Raw genomic sequence first — 20,776 nt, 5'->3', positions numbered from 1 at the left:
CATATGGAGTTAAAAAATATATTGGCATTGGATTTTTAAATAAAAGAGCCGATACCATTCAAAGTCAATATTGTATTCATGGCTGTTCTGCTTCCACTTACCGAGACGATGAAGATCCCAACCAACCTCTTCTCCATCTGAATTAATCAGACCACCAACTTCCTCATCTTCTCCCCTCCCGCTCTCCTTCAATTGTAACAGGGTTTTGAAACTCAACAGGTGGTAAAGCAGCATGAGTTTTCTGATGTCTCTGAAGTTTTTGAGAACTAACGAAGCTCTGGCCACATTTAGGGACAGCTGTAAGGTTTCTCTCCTGTATGATATCTGAGGTGGACTAAAGGCCTGCTGATCTTACAAAACTCTTCTTGCAGACAGGGCAAGGGTGTCGTTTCTTCCAGTGTGCACTGACTGGTGGTCTTCAAGATACCTCTTCTCACTGAAACACTTCCCACACACAGAACAGTAGTGAGGTTTCCCTGCGTGTTGCAGAGAGTGGTCCTTTAGCTGATCTGGACGGCTGAAACCCTTCCACACACTGAACAGCAGTGAGGTTTCCCTGCGTGTTGCAGAGAGTGGTCCTTTAACTGATCTGGACGGCCGAAACCCTTCCCACACACAGAGCAGGAGTAAGGTTTCTCTTCTGCGTGTAACCACTGTGCCTTTTCAAGGCTGAGGCGAAAGCAAACCTTTTGCCACATTTGGAACAGTGAAGGTTTCTCTCCAGTGTGCACTTTCTGGTGGTCTTGAAGATGTCTTTACACGGAACTGCTTTCCACACACGAAACAAGGGTATGGCTTTTCTCCTGTGTGTATTCTCATATGTGTATTAGCAGTGATGATATGGCAATCTCTTCCGCACACTGAACAGCAGTGAGAGCTCTTTGCTGTGTGATTCTCCTGTTTTCTTTTAGGTTCTCTGATGTATGACCCACTTCACTGTCAGTGCAGTGGTCATGTTTCTCTGCTGTGGGATAAGATGGGATGGATAAACTACGTGAAAATGTGGAATTGTCACCATAGTTTTTTCCCATTGAATAACTGAAAGTAATATAAATAATTATTAATAAAACATTTTGCAATTCAAGCCCTTAGAGAATAAGTACCTTTGACTTACCAAAAGCAGGATCCTCATCCTCCTCTTTCACTTTGATAACGAGTGGTGTTGTAAAACCATGACTCTCTCCTGTGTGTGTTCTCTGGTGTTTGGTAAGATTTGACGATGAAGAGAAACTCTCCCCGCACACGGCGCAACTGTACAGCTTTTCCTGTGTGCACCGTCTGGTGTTTTTCAGGTTTCCTTTGTCACTGAATTGCTTCCCGCAGACAGAGCAGGAGTAAGGTTTTTCTCCGTGTGAGTTCTCATATGTATTTGTAGTTTTGATAACTTCTGACAGTTTTTCCACACACTAAACAGCAGTGAATCTTCTTAACTGTGTGATTCCCCTGGTGTTGTTCAGGTAATCCTGATGTAGAGGGACTCCCTTCAGTCTCAGAGCAGTGGTCAGGTCTCTCTGCTGTGGGATAAGATGGGATGGATAAACCATGTGTAATGTGGAACTATATATTTTTTCCCCTTTGAATAACTGAAAGTAACACAATTATTGGTTTAATTTTTTTTAAAGTTTGCCAATTCATGCCCTGAGAGAATAAGTCCCTTTAACTTACCAAAAGCAGGATCCTCTTCCTCCTCTTTCACTATGATAACGAGTGCTGGTGTAAAACCATGACTCTCTCCTGTGTGCGTTCTCTGGTGATTGGTAAGAATTGACGATGAAGAGAAACTCTCCCCGCACACGGCGCAACTGTACAGCTTCTCTCCTGTGTGCACCGTCTGGTGTTTTTTCAGGTTTCCTTTGTCACTGAATTGCTTCCGCAGACAGAGCAGGAGTAAGGTTTTTCTCCTGTGTGAGTTCTCATATGTATTTGTAGTTTTGATAACTTGTGACAGTTTTTCCACACACTGAACAAAAGTGAATCTTCTTAGCCGTGTGATTCCCCTGGTGTTGTTCAGGTAGTCCTGATGTAGAGGGACTCCTTCACTCTCAGAACAGTGGTCAGGTCTCTCTGCTGTGGGATAAGATGGGATGGATAAACTATGTGAAAATGTGGAACTATATATATATTTTTCCCTTGAATAACAAAGTATTACAAAGTTTGATAAAAACAAATGTTTTGCAATTCAAGCCCTTCCAGAATAAGTACCTTAAACTTACCAAAAGCAGGATACTCTTCCTCCTCTTTCACTATGATAACGAGTGGTGGTGTAAAACCACACTCTTCTACAGACACTTGACTCTCTCCTGTGTGCGTTCTCTGGTGATTGGTAAGAATTGACGATGAAGAGAAACTCTCCCGCACACGGAGCAACTGTACAGCTTCTCTCCTGTGTGCAACGTCTGGTGTTTTTTCAGGTTTCCTTTCTCACTGAATTGCTTCCCGCAGACAGAGCAGGAGTAAGGTTTTTCTCCGTGTGAGTTCTCATGTGTATTTGTAGTTTTGATAACTTGTGACAGTTTTTTCCACACACTGAACAGCAGTGAATCTTCTTAGCTGTGTGATTCCCCTGGTGTTGTTCAGGTAGTCCTGATGCAGAGGGACTCCCTTCACTCTCAGAGCACTGGTCGGGTCTCTCTTCTGTGGTAACAACATAAATATGGATGAACTCAAATTAGTCAACACCCTGACTAAGTCAAAATGTTTGTTCCTAACGAAACAGAAAATAAATATTGTAAATTTATAGGGTCCATACTTTTCTCGAAAATGCTACATGTTAGCTTTTCCCATGAGATACCTGGCACAGTTAGCCCTAAGCTAACCCAGAGGGATATTTTGAACCTCCAAATCAAAGTTGCTCCACTTAAAATCACCTTGTTATAGCAGGTGAAGCTAAATGCTGATGTTTAAAGCTCCAACAGTGCAGTGTTACCTAACAATACATGTTGGTGGGATTTGTATGTATCAGAACAGTCCGGAATATATTTTTATTTATTTTTTCACCTTTATTTAACTAGGCAAGTCAGTTAAGAACAAATTCTTATTTTCAATGACGGCCTTGCTCAGGGTCAGACACCTTGTCAGTACCCACCTTGTCAGTTCAGGGTTTGAACTTGCAACCTTCCGGTTACTAGTCCAACGCTCTAACCACTAGGCTACGCTGCCGCCCCATATATATATATATATATATAATGGTGTATATAGACAGCAAGGTCAGTATATGAATAGAAAAAAGGTGTGTACAGCAGTTGTTAAATAGGTATATACATATGAACTCAGTAAAACAGTATATAAACATAATTGCACATCATCTGCACATCACTCCAGTATTAATGCTAAGTTGTAATTATTTCGACCTCTATGGCCTCCTTCACTTTTTAAATTATTATTTTATTTCACCTTTATTTAACCAGGTAGGCTAGTTGAGAACACCTTTATTTAACCAGGTAGGCTAGTTGAGAACACCTTTATTTAACCAGGTGGGCCAGTTGAGAACACCTTTATTTAACCAGGTAGGCTAGTTGAGAACACCTTTATTTAACCAGGTAGGCTAGTTGAGAACACCTTTATTTAACCAGGTAGGCTAGTTGAGAACACCTTTATTTAACCAGGTAGGCCAGTTGAGAACACCTTTATTTAACCAGGTAGGCCAGTTGAGAACACCTTTATTTAACCAGGTAGGCCAGTTGAGAACACCTTTATTTAACCAGGTAGGCCAGTTGAGAACACCTTTATTTAACCAGGTAGGCCAGTTGAGAACACCTTTATTTAACCAGGTAGGCCAGTTGAGAACACCTTTATTTAACCAGGTAGGCCAGTTGAGAACACCTTTATTTAACCAGGTAGGCCAGTTGAGAACACCTTTATTTAACCAGGTAGGCCAGTTGAGAACACCTTTATTTAACCAGGTAGGCCAGTTGAGAACACCTTTATTTAACCAGGTAGGCTAGTTGAGAACACCTTTATTTAACCAGGTAGGCTAGTTGAGAACACCTTTATTTAACCAGGTAGGCTAGTTGAGAACACCTTTATTTAACCAGGTAGGCTAGTTGAGAACACCTTTATTTAACCAGGTAGGCTAGTTGAGAACACCTTTATTTAACCAGGTAGGCTAGTTGAGAACACCTTTATTTAACCAGGTAGGCTAGTTGGAGAACACCTTTATTTAACCAGGTAGGCCAGTTGAGAACACCTTTATTTAACCAGGTAGGCCAGTTGAGAACACCTTTATTTAACCAGGTAGGCCAGTTGAGAACAAGTTCTCATTTACAACTGCGACCTGGCCAAGATAAAGCAACACAGTGCGACACAAACAACAACACAGTTACACATAGAATAAACAAACATACAGTCAATAACACAATAGAAAAGTCTATATACAGTGAGTGCAAATGAGCTAAGATTAGGGAGGTAAGGCAATAAATAGGCCGTAGTTTCGAAGTAATTACAATTTAGCAATTAAAACACTGGAGTGAGATGTGCAGAAGATGAATGTGCAAGTAGAGATACTGGGGTGCAAAGGAGCAAAAACGTATATATATATATGGGGATGAGGTAGTTGGATGGGCTATTTACAGATGGGCTATGTACAGGTGCAATGAGCTGTAAGATGCTCTGACAGCTGATGCTTAAAGGTAGTGAGGGAGATATGAGTCTCCAGCTCCAGTGATTTCTGCAATTCGTTCCAGCCATTGCCAGCAGAGAACTGGAAGGCTAGGCAGCCAAAGGAGGAATTGGCTCTTGGGGGTGAGGGACAGTGAACGGAGGAAATGTCATGCTGAAACAGGAAAGGGCCTTCACCAAACTGTTGCCACAAAGTTAGAAGCACAGAATCGTATAGCATGTTATTGTATGCTGTATCTCTAAGATTTCCCTTCACTGGAACTAAGGAGCCCGAACCATGAAAAACAGCCCAGACCGTTATTCCTCCTCCACCAAACTTGACAGTTGGCACTATGCATTCGGGCGTGATTCATCAATCCAGAAAACGTGTTAGCACTGCTCCACAGTCCAATGGCAGCGAGCCTTACACCACTCCAACCGACGCTTGACATTGTGATCTTAGGCTCATGGAAACCCATTTCATAAAGCTCCCGGCAAACAGTTCTTGTGCTGAAGTTACTTCCAGAGGCAATTTTGGAACTCGGTAGTGTGTGTTGCAACCGAGGACAAGACGATTTTTATGTGCTACAGCACTCGGCAGTCCCGTTCCCGTGAGCTTGTGTGGCCTACCACTTCGCTGCTGAGCCGTTGTTGCTCCTAGATGTTTGCACTTCACAATAACAGCACTTACAGTTGATCGGGGCAGATGAGCTCTTCAGTACGGGCCATTCTATTACCAATGTTTGTTTATGGAGATTGCATGGCTGTGTGCTTGATTTTATACACCTGTCAGCAACGGGTGTGGCTGAAATAGCCAAATCCACTAAATGACGTATGTCCACATACTTTTGTCCACGTAGTGTATCTTACTCAATGGAAGGACTAAGTTTGATCCCAGATCAGATGTGGGTATTTATTGACTATTATGTGAATCCTATAAATCTAAAGGGCCCATTTGGATGGAATCAATTAGCTTCATTTCTCAGAGATTTACATGTAATTTCAACAAAAAAATTGTTGCAGGAAAGCGAATCTTATCTGTTACTAACTACAGACGCATGTTCATAAGAATCAGTGTGATGGTGGTTGTCATGGCTACCTGAAATGACATGGAATGATTCAAGAGGTAAACAAAACGTATGACTATTTTATAGCTATTATCGGTCACTGTCCTGTGTTTTTATTCCATAAACAATTAACCTTTTATTGAATTAAACAGATGGTCACACTATCTGTAGATGGACTATCTAAACGAATAGTGTGTCCATCTGTACAGCAGCTACAGATGGACTATCTGTTGCTTAGCAACTGCCTCCCACGGTTACAGTAATGTTTAGAATAAGGGTAAGGTTAGGGTTAAGTTTAGAATAAGGGTACGGTTGGGGTTAAGTTTAGAATAAGGGTACGGTTGGGGTTAAGTTTAGAATAAGGGTACGGTTGGGGTTTAAGTTTAGAATAAGGGGTTGGGGTTAAGTTAAGGGTACGGTTGGGGTTAAGTTTAGAATAAGGGTACAGTTGGGGTTAAGTTTAGAATAAGGGTTACAGTTGGGGTTATGTTTAGAATAAGGGTACAGTTGGGGTTGGGGTTGTTTAGAATAAGGGTACGGTTGGGGTTATGTTTAGAATAAGGGTTAAGTTTAGAATTGGGGTTAAGTTTAGAATAAGGGTACGGTTGGGGTTAAGTTTAGAATAAGGGTACGGTTGGGGGTTAAGGGTACGGTTGGGGTTTTAGAATAAGGGTACGGTTGGGGTTGGGGTTATGTTTAGAATAAGGGTAAGTTGGGGGTTTTAGGGTACAGTTGGGGTTATGTTTAGAATAATAAGGGTACAGTTGGGGTTATGTTTAGAATAAGGGTACAGTTGGGGTTATGTTTAGAATAAGGGTAAGTTGGGGTTATGTTTAGGGCCAGGGTTATGTTTAAAATAAGGGTAAGGTTAGGTGGGTTATGTTTAGAATAAGGGTAAGGTTGGGGTGATGTTTAGAATAAGGTTAAGGTTGGGGTGATGTTTAGAATAAGGTTACAGTTGGGGTGATGTTTAGAATAAGGGTTAGGTTGGGGTGATGTTTAGAATAAGGGTACGGTTGGGGTTATGTTTAGAATAAGGGTAAGGTTAGGGCCAGGGTTATGTTTAGAATAAGGGTAAGGTTAGGGCCAGGGTTATGTTTAGAATAAGGGTACGGTTAGGGCCAGGGTTATGTTTAGAATTAGGGTAAGGTTAGGGCCAGGGTTATGTTTAGAATAAGGGTAAGGTTAGGGCCAGGGTTATGTTTAGAATAAGGGTAAGGTTAGGGCCAGGGTTATGTTTAAAATAAGGGTAAGGTTAGGGCCAGGGTTATGTTTAGAATAAGGGTACGGTTAGGGCCAGGGTTATGTTTAGAATTAGGGTAAGGTTAGGGCCAGGGTTATGTTTAGAATAAGGGTAAGGTTAGGCTTATGTTTAGAATAAGGGTAAGGTTAGGCTTATGTTTAGAATAAGGGTAAGGTTAGGGCCAGGGTTATGTTTAAAATAAGGGTACGGTTAGGGCCAGGGTTATGTTTAGAATTAGGGTAAGGTTAGGGCCAGGGTTATGTTTAGAATAAGGGTAAGGTTAGGCTTATGTTTAGAATAAGGGTAAGGTTAGGGCCAGGGTTATGTTTAAAATAAGGGTAAGGTTAGGGCCAGGGTTATGTTTAGAATAAGGGTACAGTTAGGGCCAGGGTTATGTTTAGAATTAGGGTAAGGTTAGGGCCAGGGTTATGTTTAGAATTAGGGTAAGGTTAGGGCCAGGGTTATGTTTAGAATAAGGGTAAGGTTAGGCTTATGTTTAGAATAAGGGTAAGGTTAGGGCCAGGGTAGTGAGTCATTTAGCAGACTCTCTGATCCAGAGCCAATACTGTATTAACTCTGGATCAGAGAGTCTGCTAAATGACTCACTACTGTAGTGGCTCTGGATCAGAGAGTCTGTTAAATGACTCACTATTGTAGTGCCTCTGGATCAGAGAGTCTGCTAAATGACTCACTACTGTAGTCGCTCTGGATCAGAGAGTCTGTTAAATGATTCACTACTGTACTGGCTCTGGATCAGAGAGTCTGCTAAATGACTCACTACTGTAGTGGCTCTGGATCAGAGAGTCTGCTAAATGACTCACCAATTAACCTGCTATATATATAATGGACCTGTATAATCTCTGAGATGTAATTAATGAAGCATGTTTATTTACCAGTATTGTCCCAGTCTTCCTCCTCCTCCTTGACTACAATGTTAAATCTGGGTATTTCACTGCAGGTGTCCATGTCTCTGTGGTTAGAGTCAGGAACCAATGACTCTGGAGGGTTGGGTTCAGTGGAGCAGGAGAGAGGGGGGTTGGATGGGTCAGCAGAATCCTAAAACAAAAAATAAGATTGAATTAGTTGTATATACCCATCAGAACCCAAAATATAAACCTGTTTTACTCCGATGTTTGTAAACAAAATACATGTAAACAAACACTATTTAACCCCAAAACATGGTTAAAACTCTCATTTTCATATCATGGATGGTCACTCCTTGCATCAATAACCCTGTTTATGAATCTGAGAGTGGTTACATTTCTTCAGGCCACCTCTCAATTTTTTATTCGCTTCTAAGAGGGGAGGCAACACCCTTTGTGATTGTTTCAACTCCTAATTGAAGCTTTAATACATAGCTGAATGAATTAGCTAACTAGTTAATGCTTTAGGCATAGCCATCCCGACTGGTTTAGCATTAGTTATAGTCATTCTCACCTCATCCATCGTGAATTCTTCAGAAATACTTTCCTATGAAAGAGTTGGGTCACTGAATTAAACTAAAGCAGATTCTTCTCAAATCCCCGACAGTTCACCACGAGGTCACATTAGCTTCCATACAACTCAGATAGCTAACTAGCTAGGCCAACGGTAGCTAGATAATTTACTTTCCTAGACCAGATAGCAAAACTATATGAAATGGTCGTTGAAAATATCGCTAGCTCCACGTATATAGTCCGAGTTGGGCAAAATCCAAGTCTAATTTAAACGACATCAAATGATATCAGACACATTTCAGACACTTCCAAACTAAGCTAGCTAGCTATCAACATAAGCATCTTCTTTCTTCCAGGCCAGCTTCCGGGTTAGATTCTTCTGTCAATCCGCATTTACCCCGAAACAGCAGAAGGCTTTACGGGACACTAGCTTGTTACTAACGTTCCAGTTTGATAGAAACCTGAGGAATTATTGACAATATTTACCTGTACACTAAATAATATATGCATGGTTAGCTACCAGCTAGCTACATTAGGGTCTTCCTGCTTCCGGCCTAACTTCCGGTCCATACGAAGACTGCTGCCGACTCATTCTGCTGTACCGCCACCACCAGTTCATCTTTTTCTATGGTATCATGGCGGTCCGCAAACAAACGTTTATTTGCATGCCGCCATCTACTGTGCTGGAATGTACGATCAATCATGATCTGACCAATTCTGCACAACCATGAAAAAACATAACGACCAAATACCAACTTCTACCCCCCCTCCCCCAAAAACCCTCCCCAACCCCTACCCCATTAAACTGTATCTATATCATGCTGAACCCCCTCCCCCTTAGTATTGTTCATCAGGTTAAGAACCATTTCAAATGTAACATCTGTTATCCCCCCCAATATCTCTGTGCCGTCTCCACAGTAACCTTCAATCTGGCATTTCTTCTTTCCACAACCCGAGTCGTATTGATAACCTTACCAATAAAAGCTACGAAGTCAACTTTATTCATTATTCAAAGTGTCCTTTGACACCAGACATTCATGAGAGCAAGATTTCTGAACAGGCTTCCAAACCAGCAGAAACACAACCAACCTTGGGTACAGTTGTTCTATCAGTCCTCACTGCAGTTCCACCAATCTGTTTTAACAGCCTCTGCATACTATGCATCATGACTCATTATATAATCTCTGAGCCTCTCTAGCCTCTCTCTACCTGGCATCTACCAAATGCTGCACTATATTTGTCACATCCTCCCGAATACAACAGGTGTAGTTGACCTTAACGTGAAATGCTTACTTACAAGCCCCTAACCAACAATGTGGTTCAAGAAAAATATTTACTAAATAAACTAAAGTTTTAAAAATTATTCAAAAAGTAAGAAAAATTACATAACAATAACGAGGGTATTTACAGGGGATACTGGTACCAAGTCAATGTGCGGGGTTACAGGTTAGTCAAGGTCATTTGTACATGCAGGTAGGGGCAAAGTGACTATGCATAGATAATAAGCAGCGAGTAGCAGCAGTGTAAAAATAATGGAGGGGGGTCAATGTAAATAGTTCGGGAGGTCAATGTAAATAGTTCGGGAGGTCAATGTAAATAGTTCGGGAGGTCAATGTAAATAGTTCGGGAGGTCAATGTAAATAGTTCGGGAGGTCAATGTAAATAGTTCGGGAGGTCAATGTAAATAGTTCGGGAAGTCACTGTAAATAGTTCGGGAAGTCAATGCAAATAGTTCGGGAAGTCAATGCAAATAGTTCGGGAAGTCAATGTAAATAGTTCGGGAAGTCAATGTAAATAGTTCGGGAAGTTAATGTAAATAGTTCGGGAGGTCACTGTAAATAGTTTGGGAAGTCAATGTAAATAGTTCGGGAAGTCAATGTAAATAGTTCGGGAAGTCAATGTAAATAGTTCGGGAAGTCAATGTAAATAGTTCGGGAGGTCATGTAAATAGTTCGGGAGGTCACTGTAAATAGTTCGGGAAGTCAATGTAAATAGTTCGGGAAGTCAATGTAAATAGTTCGGGAAGTCAATGTAAATAGTTTGGGAGGTCACTGTAAATAGTTCGGGAGGTCACTGTAAATAGTTCGGGAGGTCACTGTAAATAGTTCGGGAGGTCAATGTAAATAGTTCGGGAAGTCAATGTAAATAGTTCGGGAAGTCAATGTAAATAGTTTGGGAAGTCAATGTAAATAGTTCGGGAAGTCAATGTAAATAGTTTGGGAGGTCACTGTAAATAGTTCGGGAGGTCACTGTAAATAGTTCGGGAGGTCACTGTAAATAGTTCGGGAGGTCAATGTAAATAGTTCGGGAAGTCAATGTAAATAGTTCGGGAGGCCATTTGATTCATTGTTCAGCAGTCTTATGGCTTGGTGGTAGAAGCTGATCAGGAGCCTCTTGGACATAGACTTGGCGCACCTGTACCACTTTCCATGCGGTAGCAGAGAGACTTGGGTGACAGGAGTCTTTGACACTTTTTTGGGGCCTTCCTCTGACACAGCCTAGTATAAACAGTACCAGTCAAAAGTTTGGACACGGCAACTTATTCAACCTGTCAAATGTCAGTGACGACACAGTGAGGACCTGTTTATAGGTCTTGCTCACATCGGCTACAGAAAGTGTGATCACACAGTAGTCAGGAACAGCTGGTGCTCTCATGCATGCTTCAGTGTTGCCCCGCTCCTTGAAAGTGGCAGCTCTAGCCTTTAGCTCGGTTCGGATGTTACCTGTAATCCATGGCTTCTGGTTGGGACATGTATGTACAGTCACTGTGTACAGTCTGTGCTAGCAAAACAGTCCTGTAGCGTAGCATCTGCGTCCTCTGACCACTTACGTATTGAGCGAGTCACGGGTACTTCCTGCTTTAGTTTTAGCTTGTAAGCAGGAATCAGGAGGATAGAATTATGGTTAGATTTGCCAAATGTTGTATTTGTATTTATTAGGGATCCCCATTAGCTGCTGCCAAGGTAGCTACTCTTCCTGGGGTCCAAACACACCAAAGCATCCACATTACATATAAAACAAAAGATAAAACAGTAAACTATGTTTATACCGAATGAACTATTTTATTTTATTTCACCTTTATTTAACCAGGTAGGCAAGTTGAGAACAAGTTCTCATTTACAATTGCGACCTGGCCAAGATAAAGCAAAGCAGTTTGACACATACAACGACACAGAGTTACACATGGAGTAAAACAAACATACAGTCAATAATACAGTATAAACAAGTCTATATACGATGTGAGCAAATGAGGTGAGATAAGGGAGGTAAAGGCAAAAAAGGCCATGGTGGCAAAGTAAATACAATATAGCAAGTAAAACACTGGAATTTGGTTTTGCAGTGGAAGAACGTGTAAAGTAGAGATGGAAATAATGGGGTGCAAAGGAGCAAAATAAATAAATAAAGTAGGGAAAGAGGTAGTTGTTTGGGATAAATTATAGATGGGCTCTGTATAGGTGCAGTACATCTGTGAGCTGCTCTGGTGCAGCTGGTGCTTAAAGCTAGTGAGGGAGATAAGTGTTTCCAGTTTCAGAGATTTTTGTAGTTTGTTCCAGTCATTGGCAGCAGGGAACTGGAAGGAGAGGCGGCCAAAGGAATAATTGGTTTTGGGGGTGACCAGAGAGATATGCCTGCTGGAGTGCGTGCTACAGGTGGGTGCTGCTATGGTGACCAGCGAGCTGAGATAAGGGGGACTTTACCTAGCAGGGTCTTGTAGATGACCAGGAGATAGTGGGTTTGGCGACAAGTATGAAGCGTGGGCCAGCCAACGAGAGCGTACAGTTCGCAGTGGTGGGTAGTATATGGGGCTTTGGTGACAAAATAGATGGCACTGTGATAGACTGCATCCAATTTATTGAGTAGAGTGTTGGAGGCTATTTTGTAAATGACATCGCCGAAGTCGAGGATTGGTAGGATGGTCAGTTTTACGAGGGTATGTTTGGCAGCATGAGTGAAGGATGCTTTGTTGTGAAATAGGAAGCCAATTCTAGATTTAACTTTGGATTGGATATGTTTGATGTGAGTCTGGAAGGAGAGTTTACAGTCTAACCAGACACCTAGGTATTTGTAGCTGTCCACATATTCTAAGTCAGAGCCATCCAGAGTAGTGATGTTGGACAGGCGAGCAGGTGCAGGCAGCGATCGGTTGAAGAGCATGCATTTAGTTTTACTTGTATTGGAGAGCAATTAGAGGCCACGGAAGGAGAGTTGTATGGCATTGAAGCTCGCCTGGAGGGTTGTTAACAGTGTCCAAAGAAGGGACAGAAGTATACAGAATGGTGTCGTCTGCGTAGAGGTGGATGGATCAGAAACTCACCAGCAGCAAGAGCGACATCATTGATGCATACAGAGAAGAGAGTCGGTCCAAGAATTGAACCCTGTGGCACCCCTATAGAGACTGCCAGAGGCCCGGACAACAGACCCTCCGATTTGACACACTGAACTCTATCAGAGAAGTAGTTGGTGAACCAGAGGCAATCATTTGAGAAACCAAGGCTGTCGAGTCTGCCGATGAGGATGTGGTGATTGACAGAGTCGAAAGCCTTTGCCAGGTCAATGAATACGGCTGCACAGTATTGTTTCTTATCGATGGCGGTTAAGATATTGTTTAGGACCTTGAGCGTGGCTGAGGTGCACCCATGACCAGCTCTGAAACCAGATTGCATAGCGGAGAAGGTATAGTGGGATTCGAAATGGTCGGTAATCTGTTTGTTGACTTGGCTTTCAAAGACCTTAGAAAGGCAGGGTAGGATAGAAAACACAAATAGGAACAGGTGCAACTAATAAGACTAAACTAACAGAAAAGGAAAAAGGGATCGGTGGCAGCTAGTAGACTGGTGACGACGACCGCTGAGCCCCGCCCGAACAGGCAGGGGAGCCAACTTCTGCGGGAGTCGTGACAGTACCCCCCCACCTGACGCGCGGCCACCGGCCCCGTGCGCGACCCGGGGGGGAGAGAGTGGAAGTCCCTCAGAAGTGAAGGGTCCAAAATGTCCCCCACCGGTACCCAGCACCTCTCCTCCGGACCGTACCCATCCCAGTCCACGAGGTACTGTATGCCCCTCACCCGGCGTCTCGAGTTTCAGGCATTGGAGTGTTTCAGGCATTGGAGTGTTTCAGGCATTGGAGCTTAAAGGATCTTGGATAACTAATCCTCTCCTGAATGTGTCCTGAAGTGATCCTTCAAGGTGGATGATTGAGTAAAACTCTTCCCCCACACAGAGCAGGAGTGGGTTTTCTCTCCTGTGTGTAACTTATGGTGTCTTTTCAAGGCTGAAGCGAAAGCAAAGCTCTTGTCACAGTCGGGGAAGGCATAAGGTTTCTATCCAGTGTGTTAGCATAGGGCTACGTTTTCTCATGCTGTCAGCTGGTTGTGTTAGCACAGGGCTACGTTTTCTCATGCTATCAGCTGGTTGTGTTAGCACAGGACTACGTTTTCTCATGCTATCAGCTGGTTGTGTTAGCATAGGTCTACGTTTTCTCTTGCTGTCAGCTGGTCGTGTTAACATAGGGCTACGTTTCCTCAGGCTGTCAGCTGGTCTGGTTAGCATAGGGCTACGTTTTCTCATGCTATCAGTTGGTCGTGTTAGCATAGGGCTACGTTTTCTCATGCTATCAGCTGGTCGTATTAGCAAAGGGCTACGTTTTCTCATGCTGTCAGCTGGTTGTGTTAGCATAGGACTGCGTTTTCTCATGCTATCAGCTGGTTGTGTTAGCATAAGGCTACATTTTCTCATGCTATCAGCTGGTTGTGTTAGCATAGGGCTACGTTTTCTCATGCTGTCAGCTGGTCATGTTAGCATAGGGCTACGTTATCTCATGCTATCAGCTGGTTGTGTTAGCATAGGGCTACATTATCTCATGCTGTCAGCTGGTCGTGTTAGCATAGGGCTACATTATTTAATGGGAAAAGCTTAAGCAAGAGTTCTCAAGAAACTAAGCCTAAGTTTAAGCAAGAGGTCGCAAGTATGGGCCCATTAAATATCTAAGCAATAGTACAAAATAAATGCTTTAGCTCACCAAAAGCAGGATCTTCCTTCTTCTCTTTCACTTGACATCCGGTACTAGAATAGACACCTGCTGTTGTGATCCCTGTCCACGAGATTGGTTCAGTGTCTTGCTAGAGAGCTAGGGTGAACAAAGCTCTTTTTACAGGTGGTACACCGGTAAGGTTTCTCTATCAGCATTGACAAAAACACAAATTTCCTCCTCCTCTTTGACATTAATTGCCAGCTCCTGTTCCTCGTCTTTGATCTTGATATTCATAGTTTGACTGCCTGATGATGCCGTTTCTGAAATTCCCAGTGTACACTGGTTGCTATGGTTACTGGCATGGCTGCATTGATGTTTGCGAAGACCTTCGGTCGAAGCGAAACCCCTCCCGCAATCAGAGCACTCGTAAGGTTTCTCTCCAGTGTGCACAGTCTGATGCTGCCTGAGCCTCGACGGTGACTCGTATCTCTTCCCACACTGTGAGCATTGGTAAGGTTTTGGTGTGGGTGCTCCTGTATGGCGTCGTACGTGTCTCGATAGAGTTCCCTTACAGCCAAAGCTCATCTCGCAGTAGGTGCACTGGTGAGGTCTCTCCCCTGTGTGCTTTCTCATATGCATCTTCAGTTCATATGCAGAGAAACATTCCTTTCCACAATCGGAGCACGGGTGCTTCTTTGTCGCGTCTGGCTGCTTCCCTCCAGGGTGGGTCATCTGATGTCTTTCCAGGTGGGGTTTCAGTGTGAATCGCTTCCCGCACACAGAGCACTGGTAAGGCTTCTCTCCTGTATGTGTTCGGCGGTGTCTCTTCAGTTTGGAGGGGTGAACAAAGTCTTTTCCACATACTGGACAGACGGAAGACTCCTTAGCAGGTTTTGTGTGTGTTCTTAGGTGTCTGTTGATATTGGATGGGTGAGCGATTTCTATTTCACATTGGGGGCATCGCCAAGGCTTCTTAGCCGTAGGATTCTCCTGGTGTTGTTCTGTTGATGCCTCTTCGCCAGAGCTGGGGTTAGGATTCTCTCCTGTTACAATAGGACAAGAAAAGTTCAATGACAAATTAGGGATGCACAATTTAATCGGTGAACATATCGGAATCGGCCGATATTAGCTAAAAATGCCAACTAGTTTAGCGCCGACGTGCAAAACTGATGTCATGGCATGCATACCTATATAATGTAGGTGTAATTTTGCGCTACACGTGCAACACAGCATTCCTAACCCAGCCCTCAATGTCTGCTGTGTGGATCTAGCAGTCAACAAGTCCAGCAGTCATTTGAAAGAGTAAGGAGATTTCAGCGAGACAACTCAAAAGCGAAATCCATTAAAACGCCAAGATAATGGTATTCATTGCCCTTGACAATCAACCGTTCTCTGTCGTGGGTGATGTTGGCTTTCGCCGACTGGTTGAGCACCGGGACACACGTTGCCCTACCGGAGTTACACAGTAGTAGCGTCACTGCCGTTAGCTTCATGACATACTATGGCCGTTTGGGTCTTTGTGTGTCAAAAAAGACACACGTCAAATAACACTATTTTCACTAAATTAGCATTTAATTTGACACGTCAAATAACACAGTTCTATTATAGAATGTTGTGTGTTCTGAATTTGCACGTCGAAGCCAAGCGCCACCAATACTATCAGTAGCAAAACTGTACAAAACAAGTCTGCAAACACCGGCCACGAGCGATGTGTTTACAATACTGCGTTGGTAATAAAGCATTATTTGTTTGACCGCAACTTCTGGGGTAGCTAGCTAGCTTTAGTTTGGTATCTAGCTTTAGCTTGGTATCTAGCTAGCACCAATACAACCAACTTGAAAACAATGACCAGTTGAAACTGCAGTCATTTTCATTATTCTTAGCATTATTCTTGTGAGTAAGTATTAGCTAGGAGGCCACTTGTTTTTCACCTATTGAAATTGAACTTAAGTTCATGAAAATAAATAGCTAGCCAGCTACTTACCTTTGTTGCCCAAAGCTAACGTTATAAACAGGCTAACTGCAAAGTCCACTATTGTAGCTAATCCTAAATTGTAGCTAGCTTCACATAGATGGGTCCAACCATTAATCAAATAAGAACTGTCTTATAAATGAGGGTTATTTTAGATGATGACACCTAGCTATATAGTTAGCTAGCTAACTATAGCTACTGAAACAGAATGTCGTTTTGCTATGTTTTTGGGGAAGAACATTATTTGCATCCATGAGCTAGCTAGCTTTTTTTATGACCTGCACTGTAGATGCGCGAGACAACTTTACCAGCATCATTATCATGCGTATCGATGAATCGTTGGGACATATGAAATACGAGTGATTGTGTATGCACTATTGTAAAGTGACTGTTCCACTGGATGTCATAAGGTGAATGCACCAATTTGTAAGTCGCTCTGGATAAGAGCGTCTGCTAAATGACTTAAATGTAATGTAAATGTAAATGTGTAATCAATGTGTTATAACTATGTAAAAAAAATGTATGAATGCATTAAATTATTTTGTGACGTGCGGTCATATTCAGGTCCTGATTGGTCAACAAGCTTATTTGACACACAAAGACCCAAACGGCGTTCCATAGCATGAGAAATCCTGGTTGAGAATGAAACGATGAAACAGCACAGCAAGTAAGTGAAAGAAACTGGTTTTGATTATGTTTCACTGGTAATGGGGACACACGTCAATGCCAACAAAATAACTTTTTGGTGTGTGTGTGTGTGTGAGTGTGTGTGTGTAACCTTTATTTAACTAGGCAAGGTCAGTTTAAGAACAAATTCTTATTTACAATGACAGTCTACCCCGGCCAAACCCGGACGACGCTGGGCCAATTGTGCGCCGCCCTGTGAGACTCCCAATCACGGCCGGATGTGATACAGCCTGGATTCGAATCAGGGACCGTAGTGACGCCTCTTGTACTGAGAAGCAGTGCCTTAGACCTCTGCATCCACGTGTGTGTGTTAACTATTTAACTGTACTAGAATGATTAAAAGAACGCAACCGTTTTTTAATATCGGTTTCGTTTTTTTTTGGGGCAAGGAAAATATTAGATATTGGTATCGGCTAAAAATGTCATATCGGTGCATCACTACGACAAATACATGATTCTATTCTATTATTTGTAATTGTCCTCTGTTTTTATTCTGCAAACGAGTGAATTAAACTGCTATATATGGCAGTGTTTCCACCATATTCATTTAAAAGTGTCTCGGCAGAAATATTAGGACGCTGCACAATTGTTTCCGTCACTCTAAAATATATGATAATTATTATAATTAAAATGTTTTACAAATATTTCTGCCAATTATGCCATTTTCTTCTTCCCGGGGTCAGATCGTGGATAGCATTTTTATGTCTCTGCGTGCAGTTTAAAGGAAGCTGCTAACTAGCGTTAGCGCAATGAAACTTCCCTCAAACTGCAGAAACATACATATGGTGTCCATGAGTTCATCTGCCTCTGGGGAAGTAGAGTAGTAGTAGCGTTAGCCCAAAATCTCGCACTTTCCCTTTAAGATCAGAGTGAAACGTTACAATGTATATTTGAACAGTGGTAGGAACGAGAGCCACAAGGGCACAGCCACTGCCTGCTCCTCTTCATCTCCCTACACAGCCACTGCCTGCTCCTCTTCATCTCCCTACACAGCCACTGCCTGCTCCTCTTCATCTCCCTACACAGCCACTGCCTGCTCCTCTTCATCTCCCTACACAGCCACTGCCTGCTCCTCTTCATCTCCCTACACAGCCACTGCCTGCTCCTCTTCATCTCCCTACACAGCCACTGCCTGCTCCTCTTCATCTCCCTACACAGCCACTGCCTGCTCCTCTTCATCTCCCTACACAGCCACTGCCTGCTCCTCTTGATCTCCCTACTACACAGCCACTGCCTGCTCCTCTTCATCTCCCTACACAGCCACTGCCTGCTCCTCTTCATCTCCCTACACAGCCACTGCCTGCTCCTCTTCATCTCCCTACACAGCCACTGCCTGCTCCTCTTCATCTCCCTACACAGCCACTGCCTGCTCCTCTTCATCTCCCTACACAGCCACTGCCTGCTCCTCTTCATCTCCTACACAGCCACTGCCTGCTCTCTTCATCTCCCTACACAGCCACTGCCTGCTCCTCTTCATCTCCCTACACAGCCACTGCCTGCTCCTCTTCATCTCCCTACACAGCCACTGCCTGCTCCTCTTCATCTTCCTACTACACAGCCACTGCCTGCTCCTCTTCATCTCCCTACACAGCCACTGCCTGCTCCTCTTCATCTCCCTACACAGCCACCGACTGCTCCTCTTCATCTCCCTACACAGCCACTGCCTGCTCCTCTTCATCTCCCTACACAGCCACTGCCTGCTCCTCTTCATCTCCCTACACAGCCACTGCCTGCTCCTCTTCATCTCCCTACACAGCCACTGCTTGCTCCTCTTCATCTCCCTACACAGCCACTGCCTGCTCCTCTTCATCTCCCTACTACACAGCCACTGCCTGCTCCTCTTCATCTCCCTACACAGCCACTGCCTGCTCCTCTTCATCTCCCTACAGTGCAGTGGAGCAGCATCTGTTCTATTACAGATGGAGTCAACATTATTACATTTATCATGCATTGTGGAATAGATGCCCTTTTAAAAAAGAGTCCCCAGAAATGGCCTTCTCCTCACAGTCATTCTACAACCCCCCCCCCCCCCCCCCCACCCCTGCTGAATCCTGGGGAAAACACTGTATGGAACAGAACTATATAATCCCATTGATATTATTAATTCAGTAACTATAGTAATACTTACCAATATTATCCACATCCCAGTCTTCCTCCTCCTCCTTGACTACAATGTTAAATCTGGGTATTTCACTGCAGGTGTCCATGTCTCTGTGGTTAGAGTCAGGAACCAGTGACTCTGGAGGGTTGGGTTCAGTGGAGCAGGAGAGAGGGGGTTGGATGGGTCGGCAGAATCCTAAAATAAAGAATGACTTGTTATAAAATGGCGACCTTCATCATCAGCTACCACGTGCATGTTTCAGAGTTCCAAAACGTGTACGCACCGCAGTGTTCTAAAACTTTGGCTTTAATACTTTTTGAATTAAGTTCCATTGTGTTGAAATTGTGGGAAGGTGTGCGTTCACCACCGCCGCCCCGCTGTGCGTCAGAGCCGCGTAGCTGTGTCACAAGGGGATGTCGCGCCACAGCTTCTGTGGAATACGATTTAAACTTAAAGGCGTCTGCCTAGGTTCGTTTTGCTCCAAGCAGAAATCAACGAAGAGAATGTCTCTGTTCACAAACTCCATAAAGAACTTTAATTGAAAAACTAGAGAAAGGCAAAATTACTTTGTCCCTCTTGAGCTACTGTAGCAACTACACAGCCAGAAACACTTCCTCAAAATAGCCAGAATGAATCTAAGATAAATCAAGAAATCTGTAATTAATTTAGACGTCTTTACCGAGGAGGTCTTTGTCGCAAAATTGTAAATATCTAACTAAGATACTTGGTGCAGTATTTCTAAAGTGAAAAAATGAGCATGAAAACTAGTCGTCTCTCGTTGAATGACAACTAACACTTCATTGAAGAATCCCGTTCCCACTCCGACAAGGAGAAAGAACAATGAGCCAGGATGCATAAATGTGCAGTAATAAAACGTATGTAATACTTTAAAGTACTTAAGTAAAAGTACTACATAAGTATTTTTGTATCTGTACTTTACTATTTATATTTTTCTAAACTTTTACTCCACTACATTCCCGAAAGAAAATCATGTACTTTTTACTCCGTACCTTTTCCCTGACACCCAAAGGTACTTGTTACATTTCGAATACTTAGCAGGACAGGGAAAATAGTTCAATTCAGGCACTTTCCAATTCATCCCTGGTCATCCCTACTGCCTCTGATCTGGTGGAGTCACTAAACAGAGAACATCCCTGGTCCTCCCTACTGCCTCTGATGTGGTGGAGTCACTAAACAGAGAACATCCCTGGTCATCCCTACTGCCTCTGATCTGGTGGAGTCACTAAACAGAGAACATCCCTGGTCATCCCTACTGCCTCTGATCTGGTGGAGTCACTAAACAGAGAACATCCCTGGTCATCCCTACTGCCTCTGATCTGGTGGAGTCACTAAACAGAGAACATCACTGGTCATCCCTACTGCCTCTGATCTGGTGGAGTCACTAAACAGAGAACATTCCTGGTCATCCCTACTGCCTCTGATCTGGTGGAGTCACTAAACAGAGAACATCCCTGGTCATCCCTACTGCCTCTGATCTGGTGGAGTCACTAAACAGAGAACATCCCTGGTCATCCCTACTGCCTCTGATCTGGTGGAGTCACTAAACAGAGAACATCCCTGGTCATCCCTACTGCCTCTGATCTGGTGGAGTCACTAAACAGAGAACATCCCTTGTCCTCCCTACTGCCTCTGATCTGGTGGAGTCACTAAACAGAGAACATCCCTGGTCATCCCTACTGCCTC

At 43.4% G+C, this 20,776-nt stretch overlaps 1 protein-coding gene across 2 annotated transcripts; it reads right to left on the bottom strand.

The window, feature by feature from the left end:
• Positions 1-2,475: 2,475 nt before the first annotated feature.
• Positions 2,476-19,238, bottom strand: LOC124003749 (zinc finger protein 239-like). 2 transcript variants are annotated; one of them, XM_046312302.1, is made up of 4 exons: positions 19,100-19,238; positions 14,361-15,355; positions 7,800-7,962; positions 2,476-2,634 (listed from the first exon to the last, which is right to left on the bottom strand). In XM_046312302.1, the coding sequence occupies exons 1-2, from the start codon at positions 19,176-19,178 to the stop codon at positions 14,490-14,492; spliced, it is 945 nt and encodes a 314-aa protein (XP_046168258.1). In that variant the 5' UTR covers positions 19,179-19,238; the 3' UTR covers positions 2,476-2,634; positions 7,800-7,962; positions 14,361-14,489. The 2 variants fall into 2 exon arrangements, 1 of the variants encoding a protein (XP_046168258.1); XR_006833270.1 differs by lacking the exons at positions 14,361-15,355; positions 19,100-19,238 and adding an exon at positions 8,829-8,947.
• Between the last annotated feature and the right edge of the window lie 1,538 nt (positions 19,239-20,776).

Source organism: Oncorhynchus gorbuscha, linkage group LG18, assembly GCF_021184085.1.
Source record: "Oncorhynchus gorbuscha isolate QuinsamMale2020 ecotype Even-year linkage group LG18, OgorEven_v1.0, whole genome shotgun sequence".
Taxonomy (NCBI): domain Eukaryota; kingdom Metazoa; phylum Chordata; class Actinopteri; order Salmoniformes; family Salmonidae; genus Oncorhynchus; species Oncorhynchus gorbuscha.
The sequence above is the reverse complement of the archived record's forward strand: the minus strand, read 5'-3'. Positions and strand labels throughout refer to the sequence as shown.

What these genes read in the sequence shown, in the direction of transcription:
- LOC124003749 (XM_046312302.1), bottom strand. Translation starts at nt 19,178, where the DNA reads ATGGACACCTGCAGTGAAATACCCAGATTTAACATTGTAGTCAAGGAG. An exon ending in CTGGGATGTGGATAATATTG is followed by an intron (nt 15,356 to 19,099) that starts GTAAGTATTACT and finishes CTATTGTAACAG; the next exon opens with GAGAGAATCCTAACCCCAGC.